General features: G+C 44.9%; 1 protein-coding gene across 2 annotated transcripts in view; it reads left to right on the top strand.

Moving 5' to 3' along the window:
* CD247 (CD247 molecule) overlaps positions 1-15,050 on the top strand; it is a 57,241-nt gene extending 42,191 nt beyond the window's left edge. The window contains exons 2-8 of one of the 2 annotated variants that reach the window (XM_030458653.1): positions 4,941-5,047; positions 7,496-7,549; positions 8,624-8,707; positions 9,385-9,420; positions 11,756-11,812; positions 13,657-13,698; positions 14,755-15,050. In XM_030458653.1, the coding sequence (XP_030314513.1) occupies positions 4,941-5,047; positions 7,496-7,549; positions 8,624-8,707; positions 9,385-9,420; positions 11,756-11,812; positions 13,657-13,698; positions 14,755-14,820 (446 nt within the window). In that variant the 3' untranslated portion in view covers positions 14,821-15,050. The remainder of the gene's footprint in view (positions 1-4,940; positions 5,048-7,495; positions 7,550-8,623; positions 8,708-9,384; positions 9,421-11,755; positions 11,813-13,656; positions 13,699-14,754) is intronic. The other variant, XM_030458659.1, reaches the window with a different exon arrangement.
* Positions 15,051-16,599: the final 1,549 nt, after the last annotated feature.

The following is a 16,599-nucleotide window of genomic DNA, read 5'->3' on the forward strand; positions in this document are numbered from 1 at the left end:
TCTTTATTTCTTAAACTATTACCAGGAATCTGGGTGTAATTCAATCCAGATGCACGATAAAAATGTTGGAGACAGAAAATCCTCTTTTAAAAAAATGCACTGGTACATTTCAAGGGTCCAGGCCATGCTTCAGTGATTTGCTTCATCAGATCTTTGTTGGCTGCATTGAGCTGGCAGTGAGGGACGGCCCTATGGATCCAGCCTTGGGCAGCCTTGAGATGCAGCATCCTCGGATCATGCCATGTTTTGGACCAAGTCAGATGTGTCTGAACATGAGTTTTGGGACTCCTCAGCTGACTCTGAGCCTGGAGCAGGGCAGTGGCCAGCAGTGCATTGCAAGTAGCAGGGTGGGCAGGTGGCTGGAGATAAACCCCTGCAGGGAAGTTGAGCTGGGCCTGAGCTGGGGGACTGAAATTGATTTCTGAAACCAGACAGCGCCAGGCAGGCTGACATGCAGAGCTCTTGTCCCTTGCTGGCCCCCTGGGCTTCCTCTCTTCTGGCTACTGAGGTTGCTGTCAGTCTGTTGCTAGAGGGTTTTTTCGCACTGGCTTGTCACTAGCAATAGGTGTAAATTGCTTTTTTTTTCTTATTGCCTTCCCTCACACCCCACCCCATGTGCCAGCCATGTCCTGCAGTGATACCCGAGAGCTGCAGGGCTGCATCTCTTGAGAGGGAGGACGGAAGAACATGGGAACCAAAGTCTGAGCTTTGGAAGGAGGAGGTGCTGGGAAGAAACTTTTCAGTAGCAGAAGTGCAGCTTGGGGAAGAGTGTCAAATGTGTTGGCAGGTACCTGTGGTTTGGGACTGAAAAGGGGCTGGCAACCTTGTTATGAAATGCAGCAGCCTTCCCCTTATTCTCTCCTTTCCTACAGCCAGTCCTTATTCAAGCTGCATCAGCTACTTGAACAAAACCTTCCATAGCTTCTCCTGTGCAAACTCCTTAAAAAAATTATATATATAAATACCTAGTGCTGTAAGTTGCATAGTTTGCTTTTTATTTTCCTTAACATGCTGGTAGACTGTAAATAGATGTCATCCCCTCTGTGCAATGGGAGGTTTAACTGTGCATCTACTTGCATAGGAGTACGTGGTGAGCAAACTTTTAACTGTTATTCCTTTACAGCTTTCTTCCTCCCAGTAGGAGCAACACCTTAACCTTATCTTTAAACCCTTGTATATTTGTGTACCTAAACATCAACTTGTGACTATTCCTTTTTAACGCTTGGAGAGAGAGATGCTGTTTGTCTGAACTACATTTAAGCAGTAAGCTTGACTTTGCACTTTACAGTGCAAAGTGACTGTGCTCCTCAATGGCCTGTGACTTGACATTAGCTGTGCTGTGTGTCTGAACTGTGGCATCTTGTGTTAAACCCTGCTGTATTTTACTGAGCTGATGAAATTTGGACTGGTAAAACACTGGTATATGAATATTGAGAAGATGCTATGCAACTCAGAGTATGCACAGGCACAGTAGGCCTGTAAAATTAACACAGTGGAAATTATCAATAAAATGTTTATTATTTGTGCTTTGCTCTGCAGGAGGTGGGTGAGTGTGGAGCTCAGACGTAGCTCTGCCCAGCTCCCACCATCAGCCCATGTGCTGCAGCAGCCAGACCTTGGCCTCAGGCCCCAAACCACAGCTCGGGGCTGAGGAGCAGCAGAGTACACTTTAGTGGTGCCTAAGAGACTGCCCTTCTGTTTGTGCACGTTGTGCAAATGTAGAAGAGGCAGTAGCCTCTCCTCTGGTGATTTAAAAACCTAAGCTGATCCTGCTTACATAAATGGATGATGTTTTAACTGCTTCTCATTCATTATGCTTCGTATCTCTTTGACCTTTTGTTTCAATAGGCTTTGTATCTTTTGTCTTTTTCTCTCACTTTTTTATCTGTAAAGCTGTTGCAAAGATTATTATTTAGGAACTGCTTTGTACCTTTTTTTTTTTTTTTTTAAGAACACAGAAATTTAAAAAAATTTAAGGAAGAAGAAGATATGAACTGATCAGTTTACTTGGTTTGTTTCTAAATGTTGGGCTTCATCATTTTCTCAATACATATTTTTCCAGGAATCATCACAGCCAGATTATGTCTAACAGGATTTCCCTCACTGAACAGCTTTAACCCATTACCCAGGGTGCAGGCTCCCCCAGACAAACACCAGATAGGCACTTGGGCAGTTCCACAGAGTCACCTGTGGTTGTCCGTGGCTGACATGAAGACACAGCTAAGTGCCCTACACTTAGTGCTCTATAGTCCTCTACCTCTCCCGGTCAATCTCCTTCTGCTCTGGGGAGTTTATTGGTACTGCACAAACACTGGAATTGAGATGACAGTGTGAACATGCCCTGCTTTGGTACAGGAAGAGGGGACCCAGAGCCAGGATCCTCAAAGCCGCCATTAGCAGCATCTCGTGTCACCCCAGACTTCCTGGCTCTGAAAGGCTCAGGCCTGTGCTGCTCACCTTCCGTACACTGCATGTCTTACCTGGGCACAGTGCTGGAAAACCCAGAGCTGCTTCTGGACACATCTGGGTCAAGGCCAAGGTAGGCTGGGGCAGACTGCTTCACTTCCTGAAAGCAGCTGAATTACTGCTAGAAACAATGTGCCTCTGGATGCTGTACATCTGTATTCCCTGGTGCTGTATTTTAGCTCCCAAGGTTAATACTATTCAAGCTGGTTTTGTGTAGAATCAACTCTGGCATAAAATATTGTCCTGTAACTATTTAGAAGAACAAAATCTAGGAAGATGATCTCATCTTTTTTGTTTGGTTTGGTATAGAATGTTGGGCAAATAACTTCTACCTCCAGTTACCTCATATATATGAGGTTTTATAATCCTGAAAAAAAAAATGGTAAAGGTCATTGTTTCTAAAGTGCTTTAAACCGTATTTTTTAAAACACAGAAGTAGATGGGGAAGAAGGAAAAAGATTTAGGGTCTTAATCCTAATTTATTTCCATGGATGTGCTTCTAAACACATGGTTTAAAAAAAAATGAATGCAAACTCTTAGTTCAGACAAGCAAACAAATCTACTGCTTGGAAATGTGTTGGTGTTTTTTTCTGGCTGTGTTAGGTTCTCAATGTGAACAATGATTGTATAATCATCTGCTTCAGAATTTGCAATTACATTACCAAGTATCCAGGCACAGCTGTTCAGTCATGCTTTATACAAATGGCACACTTGAGCAGCGTGACAGGCCACTGTCATTAACTTTACCTCCAGGAAGGAGAGTTCTTCACGGTGTCAAGTACCTGCTGCCTGAATGCCATCTGCAATTCTCATTAAATCATCAGCATGGCCTGATGGGTCAGGGATAAACCCCAGCCTACAGAATGCTCCCACTCTCAACGCTGGAGTAACAGCACCCTGAAGCACTGCACTGACTGGTTCAACTGCCCTCCATCACGTGTGGTTAATAAGAATTGCCAAACTTGGTTCACCTTAGGAAGGAGATGAATCATATCAGTTCTTTTCAATTTATCTCCATTGAAGGGCTTCACAGGTTCTTGATCATTCTTGTCTCTTTTGAACTCACTCCAATTCTTTGTACAAAGCACATCTCAGATTAGTTTTTTCAGCAATACTATTTTGTTTTTGGTTTTGTTTTAACTGTGCATCACTGTTTCCTTTGAAGATGGAGGAGGACATGGAGCTGCATGATGAATGTATAGTTACTTAGGCCTCTTGACCTGAATTGCTTTGTTTTTATTTTTTTAGCTATGTTTGTGAACTTACTACCTGTTTATGAACTAATACATGGGCAGTTTCATCAGTTTTTGTTGCTGAACACCAACAATATTCCTGTGCCCTGCTTGATGTGGTCATAGTATAAATATATACCATGTTGAGTAGGAAATCAACATCTGAGTTTTTTTTCTTCAGCTACTTTGAGTTCTCAATTAGAGTTATAGTAAATTCTTCTTCCTCAGATGTTTTAACACTTATCTTAAAACTAAATAATCTTCTGGGGGTGATCCTTACAACCAGAGGCAGACAGCTGAGGTTCTTGTGCATGTAATTTAGGTTTAAAACCTTCCTACCAAACTGAGAGCACATCAGGGTATCTTATGGGTATCTCATGCTTGTCTTCTGACATCTGGGGTTAAAAGTCTGTCTCTCCTGCCCAGAGTTCCCTTCTCATGATTAACGGTCTCCCACAACCCCATACCAAGACCTGAAGAGAAGCCCTCACAGAAGGTACCACAGCTTTATGATTACAAGATATAACCTGGCATATAGGAAATGCATCTTCAAATTCCTCTTCTGGATAAAATAGAGTAGCAATTTCAGCCTGGCTCTCCAGCTGACTATGGTGGTGTCAGTCTTTACACAGAGTTTTGTCCTGGGAAGCCCTCCCCTCAAATTTTGTTGAAACAGATTTATTTTCTCTCTCACACACGTTTTAGTTGATGAAGGAATCCTTAACCAGCCCCAGTACTGAATCCATGGAGAAGATGCTGCTGGGTTTTCCCAGGAAATAAAAGCTCTCTGTGAGGCTTTCCTGCAGTAACTGTGGTGTTACGACCCTTGGTTATCTCCATGAAGATCCTGAGCTTGCTCCCTGACCCATCCCTGTGAGCTGAGCCCCTGGGTTCTGTAGGTGAGAAGCTCTGGGTAAAACATCTTGTATGCTTTGCAGGAGGTTGCAAATTTTTCCATCCTTGGAGGCAGTCTAACTCTGCTGGCTGACGTCCTGGACAGTCTGGTCAAACAGACTTTGCTTAGAGGGAGGGTTGGACCTGCAGTGATCCCTTCTGACCAGTAAATCTTAATAAACCCTATTATTTTTATTCAGATTCCCATCTCCTTTGCAAACGGACAGATGTACCCTCATATTGGCTGTATTTTCATGACGGACCTGCAGCACTGCCAGTTTATGTTGTCATAAACTGGCAGAAATACCAATGGACTTGTTTGTTGATGTATTTGATGTTTCTGTACAGATGCTGTACCAATTCTTGGACTGACAGATCCAAGACTCTGCTACTTACTGGATGGATTCCTCTTCATTTATGCAGTCATCATAACAGCTCTGTTTGTGAAAGCCAAGGTCAGTCTGCCCAAACACTGATGCATTTGACTTTGGTGGTGTAAGCAACTTGGGCTTAGCTGCAGTGTGGGGGTGGAGAAGAAGCATGTCTCTTACAAAAAATTTTTTAAAATTGGTTTATACTCTTGTTGTTGTTGTTGGGGTTTGGTTTTTTTTGTTCTTTTGCTTTTCTACTTCTCCAGAGCAGTCTGGAGGAGGTCTTTCTCCAGCTTATGAGTGGAGGAGAAGAAAGCATATGAGAATACTTTGATGTAAGAGTTAGGGATGCAGTCAGAAATTCTCAGTATTGTAGCTGGGAAATGCCCAAGATTTGGAAAGAGATGTCATTGGAAAGAGAGAGGGGATATAAAGAAAATCTGGGGTAAATGCTAAGCTTGAGAAGGATGTATTAAAACATCTCAAGAAGGCAGACATTTTTGATAGCATGAGTATGATGATGCAAATGATATAACTAGAAGAAAGTATCCAAGGGAGATGGACTGAGCACAGCTTTATGGTCTGTTGATACCATCCAGCAGCTGATAGCATCCTGGGAGAAAACTAGTAGCTTTAGTGCATTTCCAGGGAAGAAGATAATGTGTTGGAGACAGCTATATTTCCATGCTCTGAGAGCTCTGCTAGCCATAGAAGGGAGCTACCTACAGGGTGCTCCAAAGAAATGGTGTTTTCAGCCAAGCCTTAGCAGGCCAAAAGGTGTCTTGGGCACTCTCTGCACATCTGTCTCAGCCTCCTCCCATAATCAAAGGCTTGCTGCACTTGGGGTCTCGGCTTCCTCCTTGACAGGTTGTGGCTGAAACCACCAGCAGAAGCCCTGGCAGGGTGATGTTGTGCTGTTGCCAGTGCCCCACAGGCTCCTCGATGGGGTTGTAGGGAGGGATGTTTGGAGGCAATGAGCAGAATTTGGTAACAGTGAAGGAGAAACGTTTTTTTGCTGCCAGTGCAAAGCCTGAGGGCAGAAGAAAGTGCTGCTCTGGGACTTGGGGTAATTTTTAGGTTGCTGGAAGGATGAGCTAATGGGGCACATAGAGCTAGAGCTGTTCCTACCAGTGGGCATTCTGGACATAGCTGAGGGCTCGGCAAAATATCCTAGGAGGAGCATGAATCTGGCACAGGGAGCTGCTGCAGCCACAGAGTGTGATTTGAGTGAGCTCCTGTGGGGGCAGAAACTTGTGTGGGGCTCCTTGTAGGGCAGAACTGGAGGCTGGAAATGGCAGCAACCTTCACCTTTAGGCCTGGGAGCACTTGCTGTCCTCCTGGGGTGTGCCTGGTTGTTTGCTGGTAACATGCATAGCATTCAGCTGGTGTTGCATGAGGAAGGCAGCAGAAGGAAGGGGAAAGCCCTGCCTGTGGTTACACTGGAGTCCCACAGCTGAAAGCAGCAGTCGTGAAGCAGCTGAACCACCACCTCAAAGCACCAAGATGCTGGTGGGGCATTTTCCAAATGCTGTCTGTCTAGACCTAGGAATTTTTATAAATATTCCAAGCTGTGTCATGTCTCTAACCTCACCTCCTGGCTGAAGGAATTGTTTGTGGAAGCCTCTGCCAAGGGCAGAGCCTTATCTCTGCTGTGAGCTTTTTCATTTATGCACTGCATGGACGATGCATATGAACATTTAGTCTCTGTTGCAAGAAACATGGGCTAGATCCTTGAAAAACTACTGGCCTCAGCAAAAGCTCAGTGTCAATAATGGCACTTCCACAGGGAAAGTGGTGAGGCAGGTAACTTGTAATTACTACAAATAGTTTGACACTGTCTTTTGAAGGGACTTGAAGACAAAATGGATTCTCCCGCTGGCCTAAAACTGCCCTTTTCCCCAGAAAAGTTTGTCTCAGCAACTAACTGCCCATAAATATTGTGAGGAGGAAAGTCGAAGAGTAACTGCAGGAAGTAAACGCTTTACCTGCTCATTAGTTGGCACCTCAGCCCTGGCAGCCAGGTACTGCTCCCAAGGAAGGCAGGGATCCCCTGTGCCCTCTGAAGCCAAGGACACCCAAGGACTTTGCAAGCAGCACTTTTGGTGGCGGTCTGGGGTTTTAGAGGGTGCTTTGGGTTGTTAGCAGCCTGAGATAGCCACTTTTTTCTTAACACAGGCTGCAGTTGTGGTTTCATAGCCTGATGGCACTACTTTCTATAACAGAGGGCTATGACATGCACAGAACAGGAGTGCAAAGCAGCCGGGGAGGGAGAAACCCCGCAGATGCTATGGTGGCAGTGAACTAATGTTATGTGCAAGTAAAACAGCCTGGCTAAGGTTGCTGAGAGCAACGTGGTGTGTAGATAAATGTGTCAGCACAGCAGTGTCTTGTACTGCCTGTAGCCCCCTCAGTGCCACAGGCTGGCTGTTTATGGGTTGCCCTGTTTCTGATGAAAGTAACTTCTAGGAGAGAGGGAATGTCAGGGTAGAACAGATTCACTGTCTCCGTGCTCATGGTATGGCTCTCTTCCAGCTTAGCCAAGCCTCTGAACCACAGCTGCCACCAGGCCAGGATGATGTGTATAACGTAAGTAACTACTGGTTTTTGTTTGTTTGTTGCTGCTGTTCACATCTGCTGCCCAGAGAGACCTTTTTGCATGCTTACAGATAGTGAATTGCCTGTGGATTCAGAAAGCTTGATGACCCTGCTAATGAAAGCAGTGTACCCAAGTGTGCAGCATAGCAACTGTAAGGAGGGAAAATAAAACCTGACAGGGGCAGCTTCCACTGTCACTTGTCTGTCTGGATGTCAGATAGATATACAGGCTGTAGGACCCTGATTTGATTCACGTAATGATTCTATGCTGTTACTGAGCTGAAGGTGTACCAGGAACCCAGACCAGTGAAATGTTGTGCTGGTGTGCTGCACCATGTAACATGCCTACAAGAGCTCTCTCTGTGTGCATAGGTGTGTGCAGTCACTGGACTGTGATATGTGATGTCCCCTTGTATCACCAAGTGTGTGGAGACTGAGTCATTGCAGCCCTGCTGCCTCCAGCCCTGAGCTTTCCTGTTGCTCCAGACCTGTTGTACCAGGCTGTGCTACAGATGAACTCGTCTGCTGTGCCCTGATTGTAGCCAGCACCAGATGACTCTTCAGGCAGTGATAGAGGACAAAGATGAGATCCTGTCTGTCCTTCCTAAATTGCTCAATCATGGCAGCAGTAAACTCTAGCTATTTTTGCTTATGTCTAGTTGTCTTTTGATTTTAATTTTTTTTCTCTCATGCTTTTGCCCATAGCCACATCCTGTGCTGAATTCTACTGTTTAACTGTGTAATGTATGAATGCTAACGTTGGGGGTTTCTTTCAGTTTAAGGATTGTTGCTTTTCACCTCAGTAGCACTGTGTCAGCTGTGTTATTCTGAAATCCTTCCCTTGCCCTCTTCCAAGGTCACCTTTCCCAGATAAGAAATATGCTGTGCATAAAATTTCTACAACAACTTGATGTAAATTTAGACAAACTGTTCTGCAGGAAAAATTGAGCTACTGGATCATCAGTTAGACACCAAACTGGGCTCCCTTTCCTTTCCTGTGTAAAGTCAGGAGCTGTTTTCTCCTCCTCACAATGTCCATCACTGCTTCTTGCTTTCTGGCTTCAGAAACTGTCTCATGGACACAGAGATGAATATGATGTTCTGGGGACAAAGCGAGGTGCAGACCCTGAGCTGGGCGGGAGATACCAGGTAAATTCCTCCCGTTCATACACCTTTTTTCTTTTAGTTTGGTTCCTTCCTTCTCATGTCTAACCGTGGGTGAGACACGCAGGCTAAGTGCAAACAGTGCCTTCCTGGAGAGGGAATGGCAAAATCTGTGCAGTAACTCAGGCGGCTGGCAGCGTGGTGGGGATGAGAGTAAACCTGCCCTCCTCCCCTTTGATCTTTGTCCCTTGCATCCCCCATCACTTTGCTGAGAGCTTGCAGCCACCCAGAATAGGAAGTGACACCCAACCTTGGGGCGGATGTGGGGCAGGCAAGGCAGGAGTGGGTGTTTCACGAGAGCTCACTGTGTGTGATGCAGCCAAACAGGTGCCAACAAAGTAAAGCAGCAGCCAAAATAACTGTTTCTGCTGCAGAGCCCAACAGTTTCAAAGGAAAAGGGAGGGGAAGCCGTCTGCATCAGCCTGTAGGGCTTGCCTGCAGGTGACAGCTTGAGGGATTCAACTGAGAAGGTCTAAGTTTTATCAGTTATTGAATTAATTTTCCACAGAACAAGTTGTCTTTACAGAACATTAGGGCCGTAATGGGTATGGCACGTCCATAGAACTGTAGCTGTACCTTAGAGCGAATGCCCAGACATGTACAAGGTGGTGGGGGTGCTGGCACTGCAGCATATGGTCAAATTATTTTTTTTTGTTTTACAGCAAAGAAGAAAGAACCCTCAGGATACTGTCTACACTGTGAGTAGAGAGAGCTATAGGGAAAAGAGGAGGAGGGATGGTTGGAAACAGGAGTTTCTATTTCACAGGAGATTTTTTCCCCCTACACAGTTTCAGCTTTGACTCAAACTAAATAGCTGCTTTCAAAGACTTCCCTTCCACACACACATCTTTTTTGCTAGAAACTTTTTGCCCCCTTCTCCATGATAGGAGAAAAACACTGGCAAATGGACAAAAGAATCTGGATCAAGGCACATGCTGATCCCTTCACATGAGCCATAGGTGATTACTAACCAACCTTTGTCCCACGTGACTGATGATGCAGTAGGCTGTGTGCTGGTTCCCCAGCCTTTGTGACAGAGGCCAAACACCAGTGCATCTCAGAGTGGCTGCTAACAAGCCTCTTGATTTAATTGATTTAACTCTGGCTAAATGTAGTAGACTACACTCCAAAGGAAAGATACATGAATGCTAAGGCCCATATCTTACCTCGAGTTTTTCTGTGTTCAGAACTTGCTGAGGAATAAACTTCTTTGCAAGACTGGCATTCATCATTATCCAATCAGACAGTCTACAATCACAATTTGTGACTCAACAATTTGGAAACTGGATGGAGAAAGAGCTCCTCTTCCTTTTCCCTCACTCTGCAGTGTTACATTTCCCTTTTTTCTGGGCCTGGGCTGCATGTTCAGGTTTGCCTTCAGAACATATAGAATGACAGAATGGCTTAGGTTGGAAGACACCTTAGAGAACATTTACTCCAACCTCTCTGCCGTAGGCAGAGATGCCTCTCATCTAGATAAGGTTGATCAAAGACTCATCCAACCTGGCCTTGAACACCTCTAGAGATGGGGCATCCACAGCTTCTCTGGGCAATCTGTTCCAGAGTCTCACCACCCTTGTACCTAAGAACTTCTTCCTAAGATCTAGTCTAAATCTATTCTGCTTCAGTTTAAAATTATTTCCCCTTGTTCTTTCACTGGACACTTACGAAAAATCTCCCTCCAGCCTTCCTGTAGGTTCCCTTCAGGTATTGGAAGGCAACCATAATGTCCCCCAGAGTCTTCTCTTCTTCAGGCTGAAGAATCCCAGCTCCCTCAGCCTCTCCTTGTAGCAGAGTTGCTCCAGCCCCTGGATCATCTTTGTGGCCCTCCTCTGAACTCATTCCAGTGGATTTATGTCCTTTTTATGGTGGGGATAGCAGAAGTGGACACAGTGTTTGAGGAGGGGTCTCACAAAAGCAAAGTAGCGGGGGATCTCTTGATCTTCTGGCTATGTTCCTCTTGATCCATCCCAGGATACTGTTGGTCCTCTGAGATGAATGATCACACTGCCAGCTCATATTGAGCTTCTCATTGACCAATACCCCAAAGTTCTTCTCTTCAAGGCTACTCTCAACCCACTCTATACCCATCTTGTACTTGTGCTTGGGACTGGTCCAGTCCAGATACAGGACCTTGTACTTGGACTTGCTGAGCCTCATGAAGTTTGCCCTGGCCCATTTCTCAAGTCTGTCAGGGTCTCACTGGATGGCATCCCTTCCCTCAAGTGAATCCACACAAGTTGGTGTCATCAGCAAATCTGCTGAGGGTGCACTCAGTGCCATTGTCCATGTTGCTGACAAAGATGTTAAACAGCACTGGACTCAGAACAGACCCCTGAGGAAGTCCACTTGTCACTGGTATCTACCTGGACATTGAGCTATTGATCACAGCTCTTTGAGAGCAACCTTCTAGCCAGCTCCTTAACCACTGAGTGGTCCATCCATCAAGACCATGTCTCTTTATTTAAGAGACAAGGATGCTATGTGTGACAGTGTCAAATGCCGTGCACAAGTCCAGATAGATGATATAAGTTGCCCTTCTCATATCTACCAGAGCTGTAATTCTATCATAGGCCACTAAATCTGTCAGGCACAATTTGCCCTTGATGAAGCCATGTTGGCTGTCACAAATCACCTCATTATTTTTCATGTGCCTTAGTACAGATACCAGGTGGATCTGCTTCATGATTTTACCTGGCACAAAGCTGAGGCTGACTGATCTGTAGTGCTGCTTAAAGCTTGTCTTTGGAGAGCTTTGCTGGTAGTATCTGGCACCAGTCTAAATAAATTGCTTGTTTGAGGGTAGAGCATTCATTTAAATGTTTGGAGACAAGGTGACATTGATTTGCTAAGCAGATTTGATCATGTACAGCATCTGCTTAAATGCATTTCAGTCAAGTCCCACCACAGTCCCTTCTTCTAGGGAAAATCTTGAAGGTTTGCAGGCAAGGCAGCCCCAGAAGCATGGGCACGGATTGCAGTCACCTGGGGGATGGTTTGGTTTTTGTCTGACTCTTTCTCCTCTGCTTGCAGTCCCTGCAGAAGGACAAAATGGGTGAGGCATACAGTGAAATTGGGAAGAAGGGAGAGGTAAGTCCTACTTTCTTCCTAGCAAAAGCCTGGGATGAAAAATTCTTCATTGCAGCTTCCCTAGAAAGCAGCAACCCCAGCTGTACATAGCTGTTTGCACAAAGAAGCCCCTGTGCTGTGCAGCAGCTACAGGCACAACTGAGAGCAGTTGCCCATTTCCTACAGTAACCTGTGTGCTTGGGCAGCAGTAAGACAGACACGTGCCTACAGCACTACAGTAGCCACAAAACAAGACCCATCAGTATTAGAAACACAACTCAGACACCAGCAGTGACCCTGGATGGACTGAATAACATCAAGGGGAAATGTTTCAGCTTTTGGGCAGTAAAATTCTGAGTGCTGCCACAGCTGAGAAGGCAGGGAGGATATGAGATGAGTAAGGAACCACTGAAGGAAACATTTATTTTCAAACACTGCAACATCTCTGGCCCAGCAACTCATTCATCTGGAGCAGTTCAGAGTTAGTGGGTCACGGTTTTCCCTCTACGAGGTGCCAAGGCTCACCTGCTTTACAGGCAGAAAATAAGCGTTTGCAAGCTCCTCCTTGTACCTGTCTTCAGACAAGTCATGGGGGAAACATTCTCTCTCCCTCATCCCTACTCTCAAATTTTTAAGAAGGAACAGATCACTTATGTCAAAAGGTATCAGTAAATGGATAGGTTTAGCTCTGTATACAAACTGCTAAGGGCGGGAAACTTGCAATGAGAAAAAGAACAACAAACCAAAACATCTGGGGATACCATTTAAAATTTGCTTTTACCTACACAGGTTTTATGTCAGTGTCTTAAATATAACCTTTCATTTCCTTCTAAAAACTGAAAAAAAAGGGCATTTCAAAAAACAAGTTTAATGCTGAGAAATGCTGAAGCAACACTGACATTTAATCTCCTCCCCATCTGCCGTATTTAAGCTCAGATTGCACGCTATGAGTAAAGGAAGTCTCACCATGTTTTAATGACTATTTCCATTACTGGACCACTACCCCCTAAAACCTTATCACGCTCTAAAGAGGGGATCTGCTGCAGTTTTAATTGTGGCAGCCACCAACCTTCACTGTGTGCTTGTGAGGTACTTGGGAGAGACAGTGCTCTGCTGCTGTGGGCACTTATGCCCAACCATGGGCTGGAGGTGGCAGCCTCCACCTAGGGGCTGCAGGCTCATCTGGACCTGGTTCTTACCTGGCAATCACACTCCCCTGGACAATTTGGCTCCTGTGCCTGGCAGTGAAGTGTCAAGAGAGTTCAAGGAGAAGGTATTTTTCCTTGTACCTGGCTGGTCTGAGTGATGCTCTGATTCTACCTTGACAGTCCTAGTACCTATTTTCCTGAATCCTGTGTGATAGTGTCCTCACACAGCCTTACCTGCAGTTCCTTTTGAATGTCTCGAGAAGTTACTGAATACATGCTGGAGGATTTACTGATCCATGTCTGCCCAATAGAGGGCAGAGTCCCTCCGACATCAGCTGACATGCAGGAACTTAAAAAAATACAGCCCCATTTCTTGCAGGCGTGCCTTCAGCACATAAAATAATGGGTGTCTATAGGAAGGCTGCCAAAGTTCTATATGTACTGTAAATCGAAGAAATAGTAGCACTGTAATGGTATGACAGGGAAATATGTCAGCAAACCAGAATAGTTTAATTTTTATTTCCAATCCTCACTATTTTCTTCTTTGACATCATGACTGGTCTGGTCCAGACTTGAAAAGCACTCTCTCTCCTGCATCCAGGGTATCCAGGCTACGTGCAGCTGCTGAGCCTCAGTACATGACAGGGGAAGTCAGGGGTTTCTTTTGCATAATGGGAAATACATCTATTAATCTATGCTTGATTTTTTTTCTCAAAGCAGCAGAGGCGGCGAGGCAAAGGGAATGAAGGTGTCTACCAGGTAGGCAACACATCCAGCACCTGCTTCCCTCATCTGTATTCATGGCTTAATTGTAGCTTCTAGATACAAACCTTACCCCACTGTTAGCAATGAACAAGGAAGGAGAGCCTTCAAAGCACCTATTTCTGAGGATAGATACTCAGACTCAGGACAAAGAGCAGACACATTACTTTAATAAAGTGGCTGCATGTTCTAAATACAGCTGTCAGGAACACTTGGTTAGCTGCTCTTGTAGGAACCATTTCCACAGCCCTATGTCTTGGGAGAACCCACCTCTTGGCTGCAGCAGGTGACACGTAACGGTCTCTCTCAGAATTGTCACTCATCAGTGTAGTCAATATGCTATTTAACATCCATAGCAGAGCTTCTATAAAGCTAGAAGCTTTAATAGCAAGCACCATGAGTCTTACTAAATCCTCACTCATGGAAGCCCCACTCATCGCTGCTCTGGCAGCTTCCTGGGCTGACCTGCAGCTCTGCTACATCTTCCTCTGCCTCCCCTCTTGGGAGCAGTTGGTCCTACAGCTGCAGCAGGGATCTGTAATTCAACACATTACTTCTGACTTACCCCCCCCACCAGACCAGGCTGACAGGAGAAGGGCTATTGAGTCACAGAAGGGGTGTGAGGGGATGCTTCCTGGGATTTGCAGCCATCTGAAACCACAGCTGTCATTTACCCAGAGTTGCATCTGGCTTCCTACCCAAATTACAGAGAAGTCCAGAGAACACAGTCTGCAATTTGACCTCTGTTAACTTGGCTAGCAACATAATTTTCTCTAGCATTAGTTAGCTCTTAACAGCCAATAATATACATACAGAATGTATTCTGAAGATCTGCGTAACCAGTTAGGATGAGTTGCTGTACTCACCAGTTATTGAGGATACATCTTCCCTTGGTGTAAGTGACAGCTATGGACACTATACAAAGCCTGAGGAAACACTCCTGAGTAAAAACCTCTTGGGAGGGGAAGGAATTAACATTGTGGTACTGAGCCCCTATCATGGTGTTCCTGACCAGTCACCTAGGGAGAAATCACCTTTTTTTCTCTTTTCCAGGGACTCAGTACAGCAACCAAAGACACTTACGATGCTCTCCAAATGCAGCCTTTGCCCCGCCGCTAAGAAGGAGTCATGGGAGAGCAGGGGTGGGCAAGGGGGAAAGATGCCCTCCTGCTTTTTAAAGGAGAAGAGAAAGCCTTTTTCATCCAGAATAAGCCCTGTGTATTTTCTCAGTGCAACAACCTTCTTTTGTTGGTGCACAGAAAGAATATGTTTGGACTTGGTCAATCCTTTCTCCCTTCTCTTTTGGATCATGTAATTGCTTTAGCTATTAAAATGTACATATTTGTAAAGCTGTTTCCAGTAACAATGGTTATTAGGCAATTTTTCTTTTTAATATCTGTGGTGTGGGACCTACTAGCAGCCATTTCCATTGCACTTACTTGCCTCCAAGACTTGTATCAAGACATGTAATTATGGTTTCATTGCATTTAAAGAACTTCGAAAGACAGGGCTGGAGTTCCTTCCTGTAGTATTTATCTTTAGAGTGTTTGCCACAGACCAGCTAAACTTTTTGCTATAAATTTACATTTTAAAAACTGCTTCTGTGGAGAATGACTTTTTTTTCTTCAACTGTAAGAAATTATGTTACTGTAGTTAATGACAGAGGCTGAACACCCACTTCTCAACATGAAGGAAATGAGCACTAAGCTCTAACCAAAGATCAAGCACTGGCATTGCCACTCATCCAGCACCTGGAGCTACACAAGAGCCAGGTAGCACACTCCTTGGAGGCAGAAGATACCCCTTACCTTGAAAACAGGGAGAGTGGAAAACCCAGGAAAACTGACTCAGGAGAATCCCATTTGGCCAAAGGGTTTGGCTGAAATTTCTGGCCCCTCACATTAGCAACACCTGCAACTATCACTGCAGAACAGACCCCACATGTAAGAGTTGGTATGGCAATTCCAGAGTCAAAACCAGACCAAAACAATCACTTCTGGGCAGAAGTGTAGAAAGGCCCACTTAAATGCAGTTTCCAAATTAATCTGCCATCAGGTTACCTTTAAAAAAACAATTCAGGTTATAATTTCAGAAAGATGCTAATTCAGTAGTAATTTTGTTTTCAATTAACTAACAAAGCACCAAAGGTGTGTGTGTGTGTGTGTGTGTGTGTGCGCTGTGGGAATGATAGAAGCTCATTAGTTGATGCAGTCAGGCCACTGGACCAACTTCTACCCAGCAGCATAATCTTCTAAGCAAGTTGAGGAGGATGGCATTTCAACAGAAGCTTCTAAACACATCCTGGGAGGTGGGATGTTGGAAAAAGGCTGTAAGCCCAAGTATAAAAGTACACTCCCCTCCTGCACCCTCAGTTTTGCCAGTGACTCATGAGAGTGTGCAATGAAGCTTGTAAGCAACTCAGCAAGGACAAAAACATCCCAGCAAAATAAAGGCAATTTCATTCTGCCAGTTCTGACAGAGGGAGCAGAGCTAAAGCAAGACTACAGGAATAAGAGCTGCCTCTGTGAGCACTGCTCAGATGAGGTTCTCTGTTCATTTCTTACAGGACTGGCTTAGCAGCAGAAAAACTTGCTGAACTCACTGCTGTGTAAATTACAAGGGTGTGCCTAGATTCTGAAACAGTAAAACTATGCCTCCAGTAGGTGCTTGTAGCTTTTAAAGAGTATTTTAAAGGCAGTAAATTAGTTGGGGGGGGTGAGGAGAAAAAAAAAAGCCAACTGAGGCATACCATGCATGGCAATGAATGTTCCTCGCAAAGAATTTTCCACCTGCCTTACTGGTCTTCTGCAATGACAAGAAAAAAACTCTGAGAGCATCAAGTGATAACTCAGTTGATAAAAAAGAAAGACAAACAGTGGAGCAGAAAAACTACAGTAA

The sequence above is a fragment of the Calypte anna genome, chromosome 1 (assembly GCF_003957555.1).
Source record: "Calypte anna isolate BGI_N300 chromosome 1, bCalAnn1_v1.p, whole genome shotgun sequence".
Lineage (NCBI taxonomy): Eukaryota > Metazoa > Chordata > Aves > Apodiformes > Trochilidae > Calypte > Calypte anna.